We start from the raw sequence: 14,161 nt of genomic DNA, 5'->3' as shown, positions 1-14,161 counted from the left end.
GTTTCAGATGCTGGACCCACGAAACCCTTCTGGAAAATAGGCAACGTTTCGGGCCGAAACCCCCTGAAGGGTTTCGGCCCGAAACGTTGCCTATTCCCTGTAGCTCCATAGATGCTGCTGCACCCGCTGAGTTACTCCTGCACTGTTGCCAAGAAACCATTGAAACAGTAGCGAGGTGCACTCTGCTCAGCCAGAAACGCAACGATTTTCTATAGAAGGGAGTTGTCGGCTGCTCTAAAGTCCAGGGTTAAGTGCTGCGGTGGAGGAAAGGGATAGGTGTTACCACAACTCCATAGAAAAGGTGTGTGGCCTCGGGCAGTCCCACAACTGCGCACAGATTAGACTAAACCTGCCTCAAAACCCGACCAACCTCATCAACCGCGAATGACGGACTGATATGAAGTCACGGAAGAACACAACTTGAGATGGGAACTGCAGATGCTGGTTTAAATCGAAGACAGACACAGAGTGCTGGAGTAACTCAGCAGGTCAGGCAGCATCTGTGGAGAACATGGATAGGTGACGTTTCACAGAGTGCTGGAGTAACTCAGTGGGTGCAGCAGCATCTATGGAGCTAAGGAAATAGGCAACGTTTCGGGCAGAAACCCTTCCGGGTTTCGGCCCGAAACGTTGCCTATTTCCAGAAGGGTTTCGGCCCGAAACGTTGCCTATTTCCTTAGCTCCATAGATGCTGCTGCACCATAACTCAGCGGGTCAGGCAGCATCTGTGGAGAACATGGATAGGTGACGTTTCACAGAGTGCTGGAGTAACTCAGCGGGTCAGGCAGCATCTCTGGGGAACATGGATAGGTGACATTTCACAGAGTGCTGGAGTAACTCAGCGGGTCAGGCAGCATCTGTGGAGAGAAGGAATGGGAGGGCATTTTGGGTCTAAAGAAGGGGGTTTGACCTGAAATGTCACCCATTTCTTCTCTCCAGAGATGCTGCCTGTCCCGCTGAGTTACTCCAGCGTCTTGTGTCTGCCTTGAACTGTTGACTTGAAAGATCGGGATTGCATTTTGAATTTGTAAGCCTATTTTAAAATAAATGACTCCTCTGCGTCTTAACCTAGTGTTTAGACCTTGGAGATACGGCACAGAAACAGGCCCTTCGGCCCACCGAGTCCGTACCTACATTAACACTATCCTACACACACACACACACTAGGTACAATTTACCATTTTTTTACTGAAGCCAATTGACCAACAAACCTGCACGTCTTTGGAGCCCGAAACGTTGCCTATTTCCTTCTATCCATAGATGCTGCTGCACCCGCTGAGTTTCTCCAGCAGTTTTGTCTACCTTCTATAGGGCCTCCCACCCCAGTATTGCCACGGTGGGCCGAAGGGCCTCTTTCTATGCTGTACAACCTAGCTATGTTTCATAGCAAAAGGATTTGCGTATAGGAGCAGGGAGGTTCTACTGCAGTTGTACAGGGTCTTGGTGAGACCACACCTGGAGTATTGTGTACAGTTTTGGTCTCCAAATCTGAGGAAAGACATTCTTGCCATAGAGGGAGTACAGAGAAGGTTCACCAGACTGATTCCTGGGATGGCAGGACTTTCATATGAAGAAAGACTGGACAGACTCGGCTTGTACTCGCTAGAATTTAGAAGATTGAGGGGGGATCTTATAGAAACTTACAAAATTCTTAAGGGGTTGGACAGGCTAGATGCAGGAAGATTGTTCCCGATGTTGGGGAAGTCCAGAACAAGGGGCCACACACAGTTTAAGGATAAGGGGGAAATCTTTTAGGACCGAGATGATGAGAAAAACATTTTTCACACACAGAGAGTGGTGAATCTGTGGAATTATCTGCCACAGAAGGTAGTTGAGGCCACACAGTTCATTGGCTATATTTAAGAGGGAGTTAAATGTGGCCCTTGTGGCTAAAGGGATCAGGGGGTATGGAGAGAAGGCAGGTACGGGATACTGAGTTGGATGATCAGCCATGATCATATTGAATGGCGAATGGTGCAGGCTCTAAGGGCCGAATGGCCTTTACTCCTGCACCTATTGTCTATGTTTCTATGTTTCCTCAATTTATATCAATTGAAGAAGGGTTTCGTCCTGAAATGTTGCCTATTTCCTTCGCTCCATAGATGGAGACATAGAAATTAGGTGCAGGAGTAGGCCATTCGGCCCTTCGAGCCTGCACCGCCATTCAATATGATCATGGCTGATCATCCAACACAGATGCTGCTGCACCCGCTGAGGGACGAATGGCCTCTACTCCTGCACCTATTTTCTATGTTTCTATGAGTCTGAAGAAGGGTTTCGGCCCGAAACGTTGCCTATCTCCTTCGCTCCATAGATGCTGCTGCACCCGCTGAGTTTCTCCAGCTTTTTTGTGTAACCTTCTATGTTTCTATGTTGTTCCACAGTCTAGGATCTGCAACGGCAAAGGCACGGTCAGTCTGAGCTTACGCCTAGACCACGCACGGGATGGTCAGTTGTCCGGTCTGAGGGACCTGGAGGTGGTGTGGTGGTGGGGACAAAGGGCCTGTTTCCACGCTGTATCTTTAAACTAAACTAATGCAGGCGTGCATGACTGACAGCGAGTGATGCAATGTCATAGCTGACGTCTGTGCAAGGAGAGGTTGCAAAGCGACCAGGATTAGTGCAGCTTTACGCTGTGAGAAATGAGGCAGAATGTGGAGTTAATTGTGACGTTAAAACAAGTTACATCCTGCAGAAGGTGAATCACCTCCCGACACCTCACACACCTGCCTGCCACCACTGATAGACTATGCACTTCCCACTGGCCACTACAACAAACTGGGCAGCAGGGTGGTGCAGTGGGTATAGAAACATAGAAATTAGGTGTAGGAGTAGGCCATTCGGCCCTTCGAGCCTGCACCGCCATTCAATATGATCATGGCTGATCATCCAACTCAGTATCCCATACCTGCCTTCTCTCCATACCCCCTGATCCCCTTAGCCACAAGGGCCACATCTAACTCCCTCTTAAATATAGCCAATGAACTGGCCTCAACTACCCTCTGTGGCAGAGAGTTCCAGAGATTCACCACTCTCTGCGTGAAAAAAGTTCTTCTCATCTCGGTTTTAAAGGATTTCCCCTTTATCCTTAAGCTGTGACCCCTTGTCCTGGACTTCCCCAACATCGGGAACAATCTTCCTGCATCTAGCCTGTCCAGCCCCTTAAGAATTTTGTAAGTTTCTATAAGATCCCTTCTCAATCTTCTAAATTCTAGAGAGTATAAACCAAGTCTATCCAGTCTTTCTTCATAAGACAGTCCTGACATCCCAGGAATCAGCTATAGCTGCTGCCTCACAGGGCCAGAGACCCGGGTTCAATCCCGACTACGGGTGCTGTCTATACGGAGTTTGCACGTTCTCGTTTGTGCGTTTGTGCGTTTTCTCCGAGTTCTTCGGTTTAGACAACAGACAATAGACAATAGGTGCAGGAGTAGACCATTCACCACCATTCAATGTGATCACGGCTGATCATCCCCAATCAGTACCCCGTTCCTGCCTTCTCCCCATATCCCCTGTCTCTGCTATTTTTAAGAGCCCTCTCTCTTGAAAGCATCCAGAGAACCGGCCTCCACCACTCCAAAGACATTGCAGGGGTTGGACAGGCTAGATGCAGGAAGATTGTTCCCGATGTTGGGGAAGTCCAGGACAAGGGGTCACACACACAGTTTAAGGATAAGGGGGAAATCTTTTGGGACCGAGATGAGAAAAACATTTTTTTTCACAGGGAGTGGTGAATCTGTGGAATTCTCTGCCACAGAAGGTAGTTGAGGCCACACAGTTCATTGGCTATATTTATGCCATGATCATATTGAATGGCGGTGCAGGCTCGAAGGGCCGAATGGCCTCTACTCCTGCACCTATTTTCTATGTTTCTATGCTGCTGCACCCGCTGAGTTTCTCCAGCATTTTGTGTCTACCTTCTATAGCGCCTCCCACCCCAGTATTGCCACGGTGGGCCGAAAGGCCTCTTTCTATGCTGCGTAACCTAATTATGTCTTGAGTTGCCAAACGCAAGGTTTTGGCCCAGTGGTGCAGCGGGTAGAGCTGCTGCCCCACAGCGCCAGAGACCCGGGTTCCATCCTAACCACGGGTGCTGTCTGTACGGAGTTTGCACGTTCTCCCCGTGACCTGCGTGGGTTTTCTCCGGGTGCTCCGGTTTCCTCCCACACTCCAAATACGTGCAGGTTTGTAGGTTAATTTGGCTTTGATAAATATTGTAAATTGTCCCCCAGTGTGTGTGTGTGTGTGTGTGTGTGTGTGTGTGTGTGTGTGTGTGTGTGTGTGTGTGTGGGATAGTGTTAGTGTGCGGGGATCGCTGGTGGGCACGGTCTCGGTGGGCCGAAGGGCCTGTTTTCGTGCTGTATCTCCAAACTAAACATAGAAAATAGGTGCAGGAGTAGAGGCCATTCGGCCCTTCGAGCCTGCACCGCCATTCAATGTGATCACGGCTGATCATCCCCAATCAGTACCCCGTTCCTGCCTTCTCTCCATATCCCCTGACTCCGCGACTGTTATAAATGGCTCCTCGATGAACTGTTTGTCTGCATTTGTTTCAAGATGTGTTTTTGAAAGTAAGCCATGCTTATCTTGAGCCTGGCTACTGAGTTGCTGTTCAGCGTGTAGTGTGCTCACCTCCTTGATGCCCTTGTGTCTGAACTGGCATGGCAATCACCCAACAGCATGAGAGGACGTGATATTTATGTCTCCCCCCCCCCCTCCCTCCCCCCTCCCTCTCTCTCTCCCCCTCTCTCTCTCTCCCTCCCTCCCTCCCCCTCCCCTCCCCCCCCCCCTCCCTCCCCCCCCCCCCCCCCCTCCCCCCCTCTCCCCCCCCCCCCCCCCTCTCTCCTCCCCCCCCCCCTCTCCTCTCCTCCCCTCCCCCTCTCCCCCCCCCTCTCTCCCCCACCCCCCCCTCTCTCCCCCCCACCCCCTCCCTCTCTCCCCCCCCCCCTCCCCCCTCTCTCCCCCCCTCTCTCCTCCCTCTCTCCCCTCCCCACCTCTCTCTCCCCCCCCACCCTCCTCCCCCCCCTCTCTCCCCCCCCCCCACCCCTCTCCCCCCCCCCTCTCCTCTCCCCCCCCCCCCCCTCTCTCACTGGTCCTTCCCTCTCCATTCCCCTACGATGTTCCCCCTCCGCTCTCTACGATGTTCCTGTGCCCTCTCCCGTAAACCCCTCTGCCCCAGCGACCCATTGCTATGTGAGGAGAAGCTGGAGAACGTTGACCTCGAGCCACGTCTCGGTGCCAGCGCCCAGAGGCGATGCCTGACCTCGGGAGAGCGATGGAGTCGAAACAGTTTAGTTTAGTTTACAGATACAGCGCGGAAACAGGCCCATCGGCCCATCGAGTCCGCGCTGACTAGCGATCCCCACACACACACTATCACACACACTATCACACGCACACACACACTAACACGCACACACACACACACTAACACACACATCACACGCACACACACACTAACACGCACACGCACTTGGAACAATCTACATTTACACCAAGCCAATTAACCTAGAAACATAGACAATAGGTGAAATGCCACCGTACACAAGCACGATCCTAGATTAGCTACACAGTGCATAGAAACATATACAATAGGTCAGGAGTAGAGGCCATTCGGCCCTTCGAGCCTGCACCGCCATTCAATATGATCATGGCTGATCATCCAACTCAGTATCCCATACCTGCCTTCTCTCCATACCCCCTGATCCCCTTAGCCACAAGGGCCACATCTAACTCCCTCTTTAAATATAGCCAATGAACTGTGTGGCCTCAACTACCCTCTGCGGCAGAGAATTCCACAGATTCACCACTCTCTGTGTAAAAAACGATGTTCTCATCTCAGTCCTAAAAGATTTCCCCCTTATCCTTAAACTGTGTGACCCCTTGTTCTGGACTTCCCCAACATCGGGAACAATCTTCCTGCATCTAGCCTGTCCAACCCCTTAAGAATTTTGTTAGTTTCTATAAGATCCCCCCTCAATCTTCTAAATTCTAGCGGGTACAAGCCGAGTCTATCCAGTCTTTCTTCATATGAAAGTCCTGCCATCCCAGGAATCAGTCTGGTGAACCTTCTCTGTATTCCCTCTACGGCAAGAATGTCTTTCCTCAGATTTTTAGACCAAAATTGTACGCAATACTCCAGGTGTGGTCTCACCAAGACCCTGTACAACTACAGTAGAACCTCCCTGCTCCTATACTCAAATCCTTTTGCTATGAAACATAGCTAAGTTGTACAGCATAGAAACAGGCCCTTCGGCCCTCCGTGGCAATACTGGGGTGGGAGGCCCTATAGAAGGTAGACAAAACTGCTGGAGAAACTCAGCGGGTGCAGCAGCATCTATGGAGCGAAGGAAATAGGCAACGTTTCGGGCCGAAACCCAGAAGGGTTTCGGCCCGAAACGTTGCCTATTTCCTTTGGGTTTCGGCCCGAAACGTTGCCTATTTCCTTTGGGTTTCGGCCCGAAACGTTGCCTATTTCCTTTGGGTTTCGGCCTGAAATGCTGCCTATTTCCTTCGCTCCGTAGATGCTGCTGCACCCGCTGAGTTTCTCCAGCACTTTTGTCTACCTTCGATTCTCCAGCATCTACAGTTCCTTCTTAAACACTTGGGTGGGAGATTGCAACTTACACATGGTCCGCCCTGTTCCGACTAATGCGATCATCCCAACGTGCGCTAACAAGATCAAACAGAACAAGTTGACCAACAACTTTAGGCTGTGCACACCTCACACAAGAAGGAGTGTACCCCACCTATTCATTACAATACCATTTATTTGTCATATGAACCTCACGTTCAAACGAAATTTGGTTTGAACGAACCAAGACACACACTTAACACAAGTTACACAAACATCCACCACAGTGAATCTCATCCTCACTGTGATGGAAGGCAAAGTCTTGGGATGTCAGGACTTTCATGTGAAAAAAGACTGGACAGACTCGGCTTGTACTCGCTAGAATTTAGAAGATTGAGAGGGGGGATCTTATAGAAACTTACAAAATTCTTAAGGGGTTGGACAGGCTAGATGCAGGAATATTGTTCCCGATGTTGGGGAAGTCCCGAGTTTTCTCCAAGTTCTTTGGTTTCAACAATAGACAATAGGTGCAGGAGTAGACCATTCACCGCCATTCAATGTGATCATGGCTGATCATCCCCAATCAGTACCCCGTTCCTGCCTTCTCCCCATATCCCCTGACTCCGCTATTTTTAAGAGCCCTATCTAGCTCTCTCTTGAAAGCATCCAGAGAACCTGCCTCCACCGCCCTCTGAGGCAGAGAATTCCACAGACTCACACCACTCTCTGTGAGAAAAAGTGTTTCCTCGTCTCCGTTCTAAATGGCTTACCCCTCCTTATTCTTACACTGTGTGTGGCCCCTGGTTCTGGGCTCCCCCAACATCGGGAACATGTTTCCTGCCTCTAGCATGTCCAAACCCTTAACAATCTCATATATGTTTCAATGAGATGCTCTCTCATCCTTCTAAACTCCAGAGTGTACAAGCCCACAGCTGCTCCATTTTCTCAGCGTATGACAGTCCCGCCATCCTGGGAATTAACCTGGTGAACCTACGCTGGGCTCCCTCAATAGCAAGAATGTCCTTCCTCAAATTAGGGGACCAAAACTGCACACAATACTCCAGGTGTGGTCTCACCAGGGCCCTGTACAACTGCAGAAGGACCTCTTTGCTCCTGTACTCAACTCCTCTTGCTATGAAGGCCAACAGGCTAAAACTGTACACAATACTCCAGGTGTGGTCTCACTAGGGCCCTGTACAACTGCAGAAGGACCTCCTTGCTCCTATATTCGATTCCTCTTGTTATAAAGGCCAACATGCCATTCGCTTTCTTCACTGCCTGCTGTACCTGCATGCTTACTTTCATAGACTGATGTACAAGGGCCCCCAGATCCCATTGTACTTCCCCTTTTAACAAGAGGCGGGTTTATTGTGAGAAGTCTGATCCCTGATGTCTTTGAGAGGGTGGCTGTTTATTTCTTCCACGCTAAGGAACTGGGGCCAGAACTTCAGATAAAGAAATCCCCGTCTAAAGGATACGATGGGGGATTTCTCTCCGAGTTTTGTGAACTTTGAGCGGGCGTGGAGATGGGAGTTTGTGTCTGTAAGGGAGTCGAGGACTGCTGGGATCTAATTGGGAATTCAACGGGACCATCGACATCAGCTAGCAAGCAGTCCTGACCTCCACCAACCTGAGTGGAGACCTTCAGATAATCTTTGATCAGACTTTACCTTGCACTAAACGTGATTCCCTTCATCCTGTATCTGTACACTGTGGACGGCTCGATTGTAATCATGTATTGTCTTTCCGCTGACTGGTTAGCGCGCAACAAAAAGCTTTTCACTGTACCTCGGTATACTCAAGTCTAATCGCTGCCCAGGGCCAGATCAGTCACGATCTCAGTCAGATGTAGAAAAGGTTCAAGGGTCTACAGAACGTTTTTCCTTCTATTATTTATTATGTAAAATAATATGTGTGTTATGATTTTGTTTATAATTTGTTTGGTTGTTTTGTTGTTCCGCGAGCATTGCCACTTTCATTTCACTGCACATCTCGTATGTGTATGTGACAAATAAACTTGACTTGACTTGGGTGCCGGACGAGAAGTCCACTCCTGCTCTATTAGTAGTCCAAGTGAATCATTTTGTATGTGGGGTGGGGAGATTGCAGCTAATTCGACGAATGCAATCAACCTGGCGTCCGACAACTTTAGGCTGTGCACGCCACATGCAAGAAGCAGAAAAGTCTGTACATGAAGAATTCATAGAATCACCGTGCATGGAAAAAGGCCATTTGGCCCATCTCGACCGTGGCAACTGAGATGCCCCATCAAGCACCAAATACAACCCTTCTGGAAATAGGCAACGTTTCGGGCCGAAACCCGGAAGGGTTTCGGCTCGAAACGTTACCTATTTCCGGCTCGAAACGTTACCTATTTCCTTAGCTCCACAGATGCTGCTGCACCCGCTGAGTTACTCCAGCACTCTGTTCACCTATCCATGTTCTCCACAGATGCTGCCTGACCCGCTGAGTTACTCCAGCACTCTGTGAAACGTCACCTATCCATGTTCTCCACAGATGCTGCCTGACCCGCTGAGTTACTCCAGCACTCTGTGAAACGTCACCTATCCATGTTCTCCACAGGTGCTGCCTGACCCACTGAGTTATGGTGCAGCAGCATCTATGGAGCGAAGGAAATAGGCAACGTTTCAGGCCGAAACCCTTCTGGAAATAGGCAACGTTTCGGGCCGAAACCCAGAAGGGTTTCGGCCCGAAACGTTGCCTATTTCCTTCGCTCCATAGATGCTGCTGCACCCGCTGAGTTACTCCAGCATTTTTGTCTACCTTCGATTTTCCAGCATCTGCAGTTCCTTCTTAAACACAAAGTGGTCGGTGATATCACAAGGGCCAGGTCACAGACCTCAACACCCCTGCACCCTCCCATGTCAATGGACATTTTTAGGGCAGAGATTATTGATTGTTGATTAGTATGGGTGTCAGAAGGCAGGAGGTGGATGGGGTTAGGAGGGAGAGATAGATCAGCCATGATTGAATGGCGGGCGGAGTAGATGGGCCAAATGGCCTAATTCTGCTGCTTTCACTAATGGACTCCCCTTTCATTCCCTCAATGGAACAGGCGAGTTTGGTGGGGGGCCTCATAATTGTAGAGAGGACACCACCCAACCCAGAACGTCCAACAAAAGCAATCGCTTGGCATCTTTGATGAAAAACAAATGGACAGAATCATGGGATTTGACCCAAAGTATTTTTCTGAAAATCCAGCCCACAAACCTAAGACATACAAGATATGCGATATATCTACAATTCATCAAAAGCCGTGTATAATATTGGTATACACACACAAAAAGCTGGAGTAACTCAGCGGGACAGGCAGCATCTCTGGAGAGAAGGAATGGGTGACGTTTCGGGTCGAGACCCTTACTCAGACTGGTATCTCTCGACCCGTTCCTTCTCTCCAGAGATGCTGCCTGTCCCGCTGAGTTACTCCAGCATTTTGTCTCAATCTTCGGTGTAAACCAGCATCTGCAGTTCCTTCCATACATGTATAATATTAGCACTGCATTTTCACCTTGTATAATGTATTTAGAAACATAGAAATAGAAATTAGGTGCAGGAGTAGAGGCCATTCGGCCCTTCGAGCCTGCACCGCCATTCAATATGATCATGGCTGATCATCCAACTCAGTATCCCGTACCTGCCTTCTCTCCATACCCCCTGATCCCCTTAGCCACAAGGGCCACATCTAACTCCCTCTTAAATGGCAATATTTATGGCATGTTAGTTGTATGTAAATATATTTAGTATAACTAAATGCTTTAAGATACATTACTTAAAAGCTACGGAATAAATCTTGAATAATGTAACTATGGTATATGCATTTTCAGGATTAAAATACAACAAATCTATCAAAATACTTGATACGTACCAAGTTGTATACAAAATAAATGACAAATAAATGTCAAAACTGTACACAAATATATAAAAACCATACCATATCTAAACATAATACGGTAGGGTGTTTAATTATTAAGGCCATGTCAAACATATACCTACATTAAATCTTAATAAAGGGAATGCACAATAATTCTACATAGAATGCTCAAATCTAATGAAATCTAATGACCATAGATGTACACCACACATGTAGAATGTAGATATCTGTAGACAGTATATTGTTCTGGTTAAAACCTAACCTGTACACTATTCAACACAATTACACCACTGGTATAAAATACAAGGTAATTATATATAACCTGCATCTATTTACAATCAGGTAGACATATTCTTGTTTATTTGCAATCAAATATGCAAGAATATGGGATGAAAATTTCATAAATAAATTAAGGCAGGTATCGTGAATCTTGTAAATGATTGTGTGCAATTATTTCCAAATCTATTAAGGTATATCAGTGATAGTTGTAAACTGGCGTAAGAGGGAGAGATCACTAAATACATAGATGGAAACAGCATGTGTCAAGACACACACACACACACTATATATGCAGACATGTCTCATGTAACAAGCGACGTCGGTCCGCCATGCAGTAACTGTGTTTCCCCTCCCTCCTCTCCTCACCTCTCTCTAACCCCCCCCCCCTTCCCTTCTCCCCCCCCCCCCCCCCCTCCCCTTCCTTCTCCCCTTTCCTCTCCCCTTTCCTTCTCCCCCCTTTCTCCTCTCTCTCCCCTTCCCTCTTCCCCTTCCCCCCCCCCTTCCCTTCTCCTCTCTCCCCCCCTTCCCTCCTCACCCCCCCCCTTCTCTCCCCCCCCCCCTCTCCTCCTCCCCCCCCCCCCTCTCCCCTCTCCCTCTCCCCCCTTCCCTCTCTCTCCCCTCTCCCCCCCCCCTCCCTCCCCCCCCCTCTCCCCCCCCCCCCTCTCCCCCCCCCCCTCCCCCCTTCCCCCTCTCCTCCCCCCCCTTCTCCTCTCTCCCCCCCTCCCCCACCTCTCTTCTCCCCCCCCTCTTCTCCCCCCTTCCTCTCCCCCCCACCCCTCTTCCCTCATCTTCCCCTCCTCTCTCTCCCCCCTCTCCCCCCTTCTCCTCTCCCCTCTCCAGAATATGTCTCTCCTCCCCCCCTTAACCTAATATACTCACATGATCGAGACTGCGTTCATTTGGAGAGGGGATGGCCAGCCTGGAAGACATCCTTGCTTCTGTCGTTCACGAAAAAAAACCCTTCGACATCAATAGTCATTCGACCGAAATTCACGAGAGGCTGAGTGGGTCTCTCGCCAAGCCAAGCCTCACCCTGTTAAATGTCCTCTCCCCCTCTCTGTCCCTGTCTCACTCTGTGTAGAAACCTTCCTATTTTTTCCCCCTTCAATGCATTTTTCCCCACCACAGCAGCGAGATGAATGAAATTGAAGCAACAGAGGGAGTTAGTCGGGATACAATCGCTGTTTTTTCTGCATCAATCGTATCCAAGCGAGAGAATCGAGCCAGTAAAATTCATTTCCTAGTGCAATCCAATGGCATCAACATAACTTCCCCCCTGGATGGGGATTCGCTTTTACAATGGTACAACTGGCTCTCCTCTCTCCCCTCTTATTTTACCCTCTTCTCTCACCCTCTCTCACCCACCCCCCACCCCCCTCAGGCTTGCAGGACAACAGGGAGACACGACAGTCGTGGAATCTCCATTGTGGAGGAAAAGGCTTGGGTTCAGAGAGAGAGAGGCTGCATTGAAGGAAAAAAAAATAGACCCTCCCGGCTCGAAAGCGCAGGAAACGCGTCGGATCCAAGGCTGCCAGTGGAATTAAAGGAACATACCCGAGGGTTATTAAAAAAAAATCCCCCACACACACACTCACACACACACACACAGGCAAAGAGAAAAGAGGAAATCACGTTAAACTGCATTAGAAAAGGGGAGGATTTACATTACAGGTTCACAATTAAATACTTTTCTTGTATTTTCCCAAGGGGAGAGAAAAAAAAAAGGTTAGGAAATCCAAACAGTAGAGGGAGGAGGGAGAAAAATTAAATTAAAACACATTTTAAATGTGTTCGAAAATGTTACATATATTCCATTCCACTGAAAAGTTAATGGTGTGTTTTTTTTTTGTACAATATAAAGTCTACGCCCTGTTGTGGCCAGTGGGTGGGTTTGGGGGGAGCGAGTGCATCTTTGGGTCGAGCTGGAGGGATGAGGTTTCCTCTAGAAAGCTTTTTATTTCAAGCTTATTGTCCAGAATTAAGAGTTCTGTTTTTAAGGTGTGGTTAGTGTGGCCGGATTGAACTACAAGTCCCAGGGTGCTTCGCGCCCGGGTAAGCTCCACCCCTTTGGCGGAAAACGCGGTGCACCCTGGGCGTTGTAGTCCAATCCGTGGCTGATTTTTGACATGGATTTTGACTTCAAGGTTATGGTCTTAAAGGTCACTGTCTATAAAGTATTTTCCCTCTAAACTCAGCTGTTCTACATTAACCCCAATGCACCCTGACCTCTTTACCCTCTCCCTAACCCATGGCCATAAGGGCAGAAGTGCTAGAAGCAAAATTAGGCCATTCGGCCCTTCAAGTCTACTCTGCCATTCAATCATAGAATATCTGTCTGAAGAAGGGTTTCGGCCCGAAACGTTGCCTATTTCCTTCGCTCCATAGATGCTGCTGCACCCGCTGAGTTTCTCCAGCTTTTTTGTGTAACCTTAGAAACATAGAAATTAGGTGCAGGAGTAGAGGCCATTCGCCCCTTCGAGCCTGCACCATTCGCCATTCAATATGATCATGGCTGATCATCCAACTCAGTATCCTGTACCTGCCTTCTCTCCATACCCCCTGATCCCTTTAGCCACAAGGGCCACATCTAACTCCCTCTTAAATATAGCCAATGAACTGTGTGGCCTCAACTACCTTCCGTGGCAGAGAATTCCACAGATTCACCACTCTCTGTGTGTGAAAAAAAATGTTTTCCTCATCTCGGTCCTAAAAGATTTCCCCCTTAAACTGTGTGTGGCCCCTTGTTCTGGACATCCCCAACATCGGGAACAATCTTCCTGCATCTAGCCTGTCCAACCCCTTAAGAATTTTGTAAGTTTCTATAAGATCCCCCAGTCAATCTTCTAAATTCTAGCGAGTTTTTTCTTGCATATCCTTCATTAATTTGTTCTATACCCCTCTACGACACCATCTGTATCTCTCGTATCCCCCCCGTCAATCTTCCTTGTCGGCCTTGTCGGCTTCAGAAGCCGTGGTCTGCAGTTAGGAAGGGGCCGTTCCAGGTGTCCCAGCCGCTTAGAGGACTCTCCCGACATCGGGGCAACAGTGAGAATGACCAGGAACATCGGGCCTCCGTAAAGGCAACAGCGGAGGCCTCAATAGGTCTGACTTTGGGAGAACTGGGGATGGGGACTGGACATTGTGCCTTCCCCCACAGTGGTGACCATTGTGGGGGCGATGATTTTTGTGTGTAAGTGATTATTTTAGTCTGTGTCCGAGATGGCTGTCGGAAGGGAGAGTGGACACTGGCCTCAGATTCAATTTTAATTGTCATTGTCAGTGTACAGTACAGAGACAACGAAATGCATTTAGCATCTCCCTGGAAGAGCGACATAGCAAACGATTTGAATAAATAATAATAAGTGTCCGGGGGGGGTGGTGATTGGCAGTCACCGAGGTACGTTGTTGAGTAGAGT

At 48.8% G+C, this 14,161-nt stretch overlaps 1 protein-coding gene across 1 annotated transcript in view; it reads right to left on the bottom strand.

Annotated features, from left to right (window-relative positions):
- Positions 1 to 12,115, bottom strand: part of LOC129714156 (MAP/microtubule affinity-regulating kinase 4-like) — a 28,178-nt gene extending 16,063 nt beyond the window's left edge. Inside the window, 1 exon segment of the mRNA XM_055663654.1 lies at positions 11,625 to 12,115. Within this exon segment, the coding sequence (XP_055519629.1) occupies positions 11,625 to 11,675 (51 nt within the window). The 5' untranslated portion in view covers positions 11,676 to 12,115.
- Between the last annotated feature and the right edge of the window lie 2,046 nt (positions 12,116 to 14,161).

This window comes from Leucoraja erinacea, chromosome 38 (genome assembly GCF_028641065.1).
Source record: "Leucoraja erinacea ecotype New England chromosome 38, Leri_hhj_1, whole genome shotgun sequence".
Classification (NCBI taxonomy): Eukaryota; Metazoa; Chordata; class Chondrichthyes; order Rajiformes; family Rajidae; genus Leucoraja; species Leucoraja erinaceus.
This window is presented reverse-complemented; position numbering and strand designations above follow the sequence as displayed.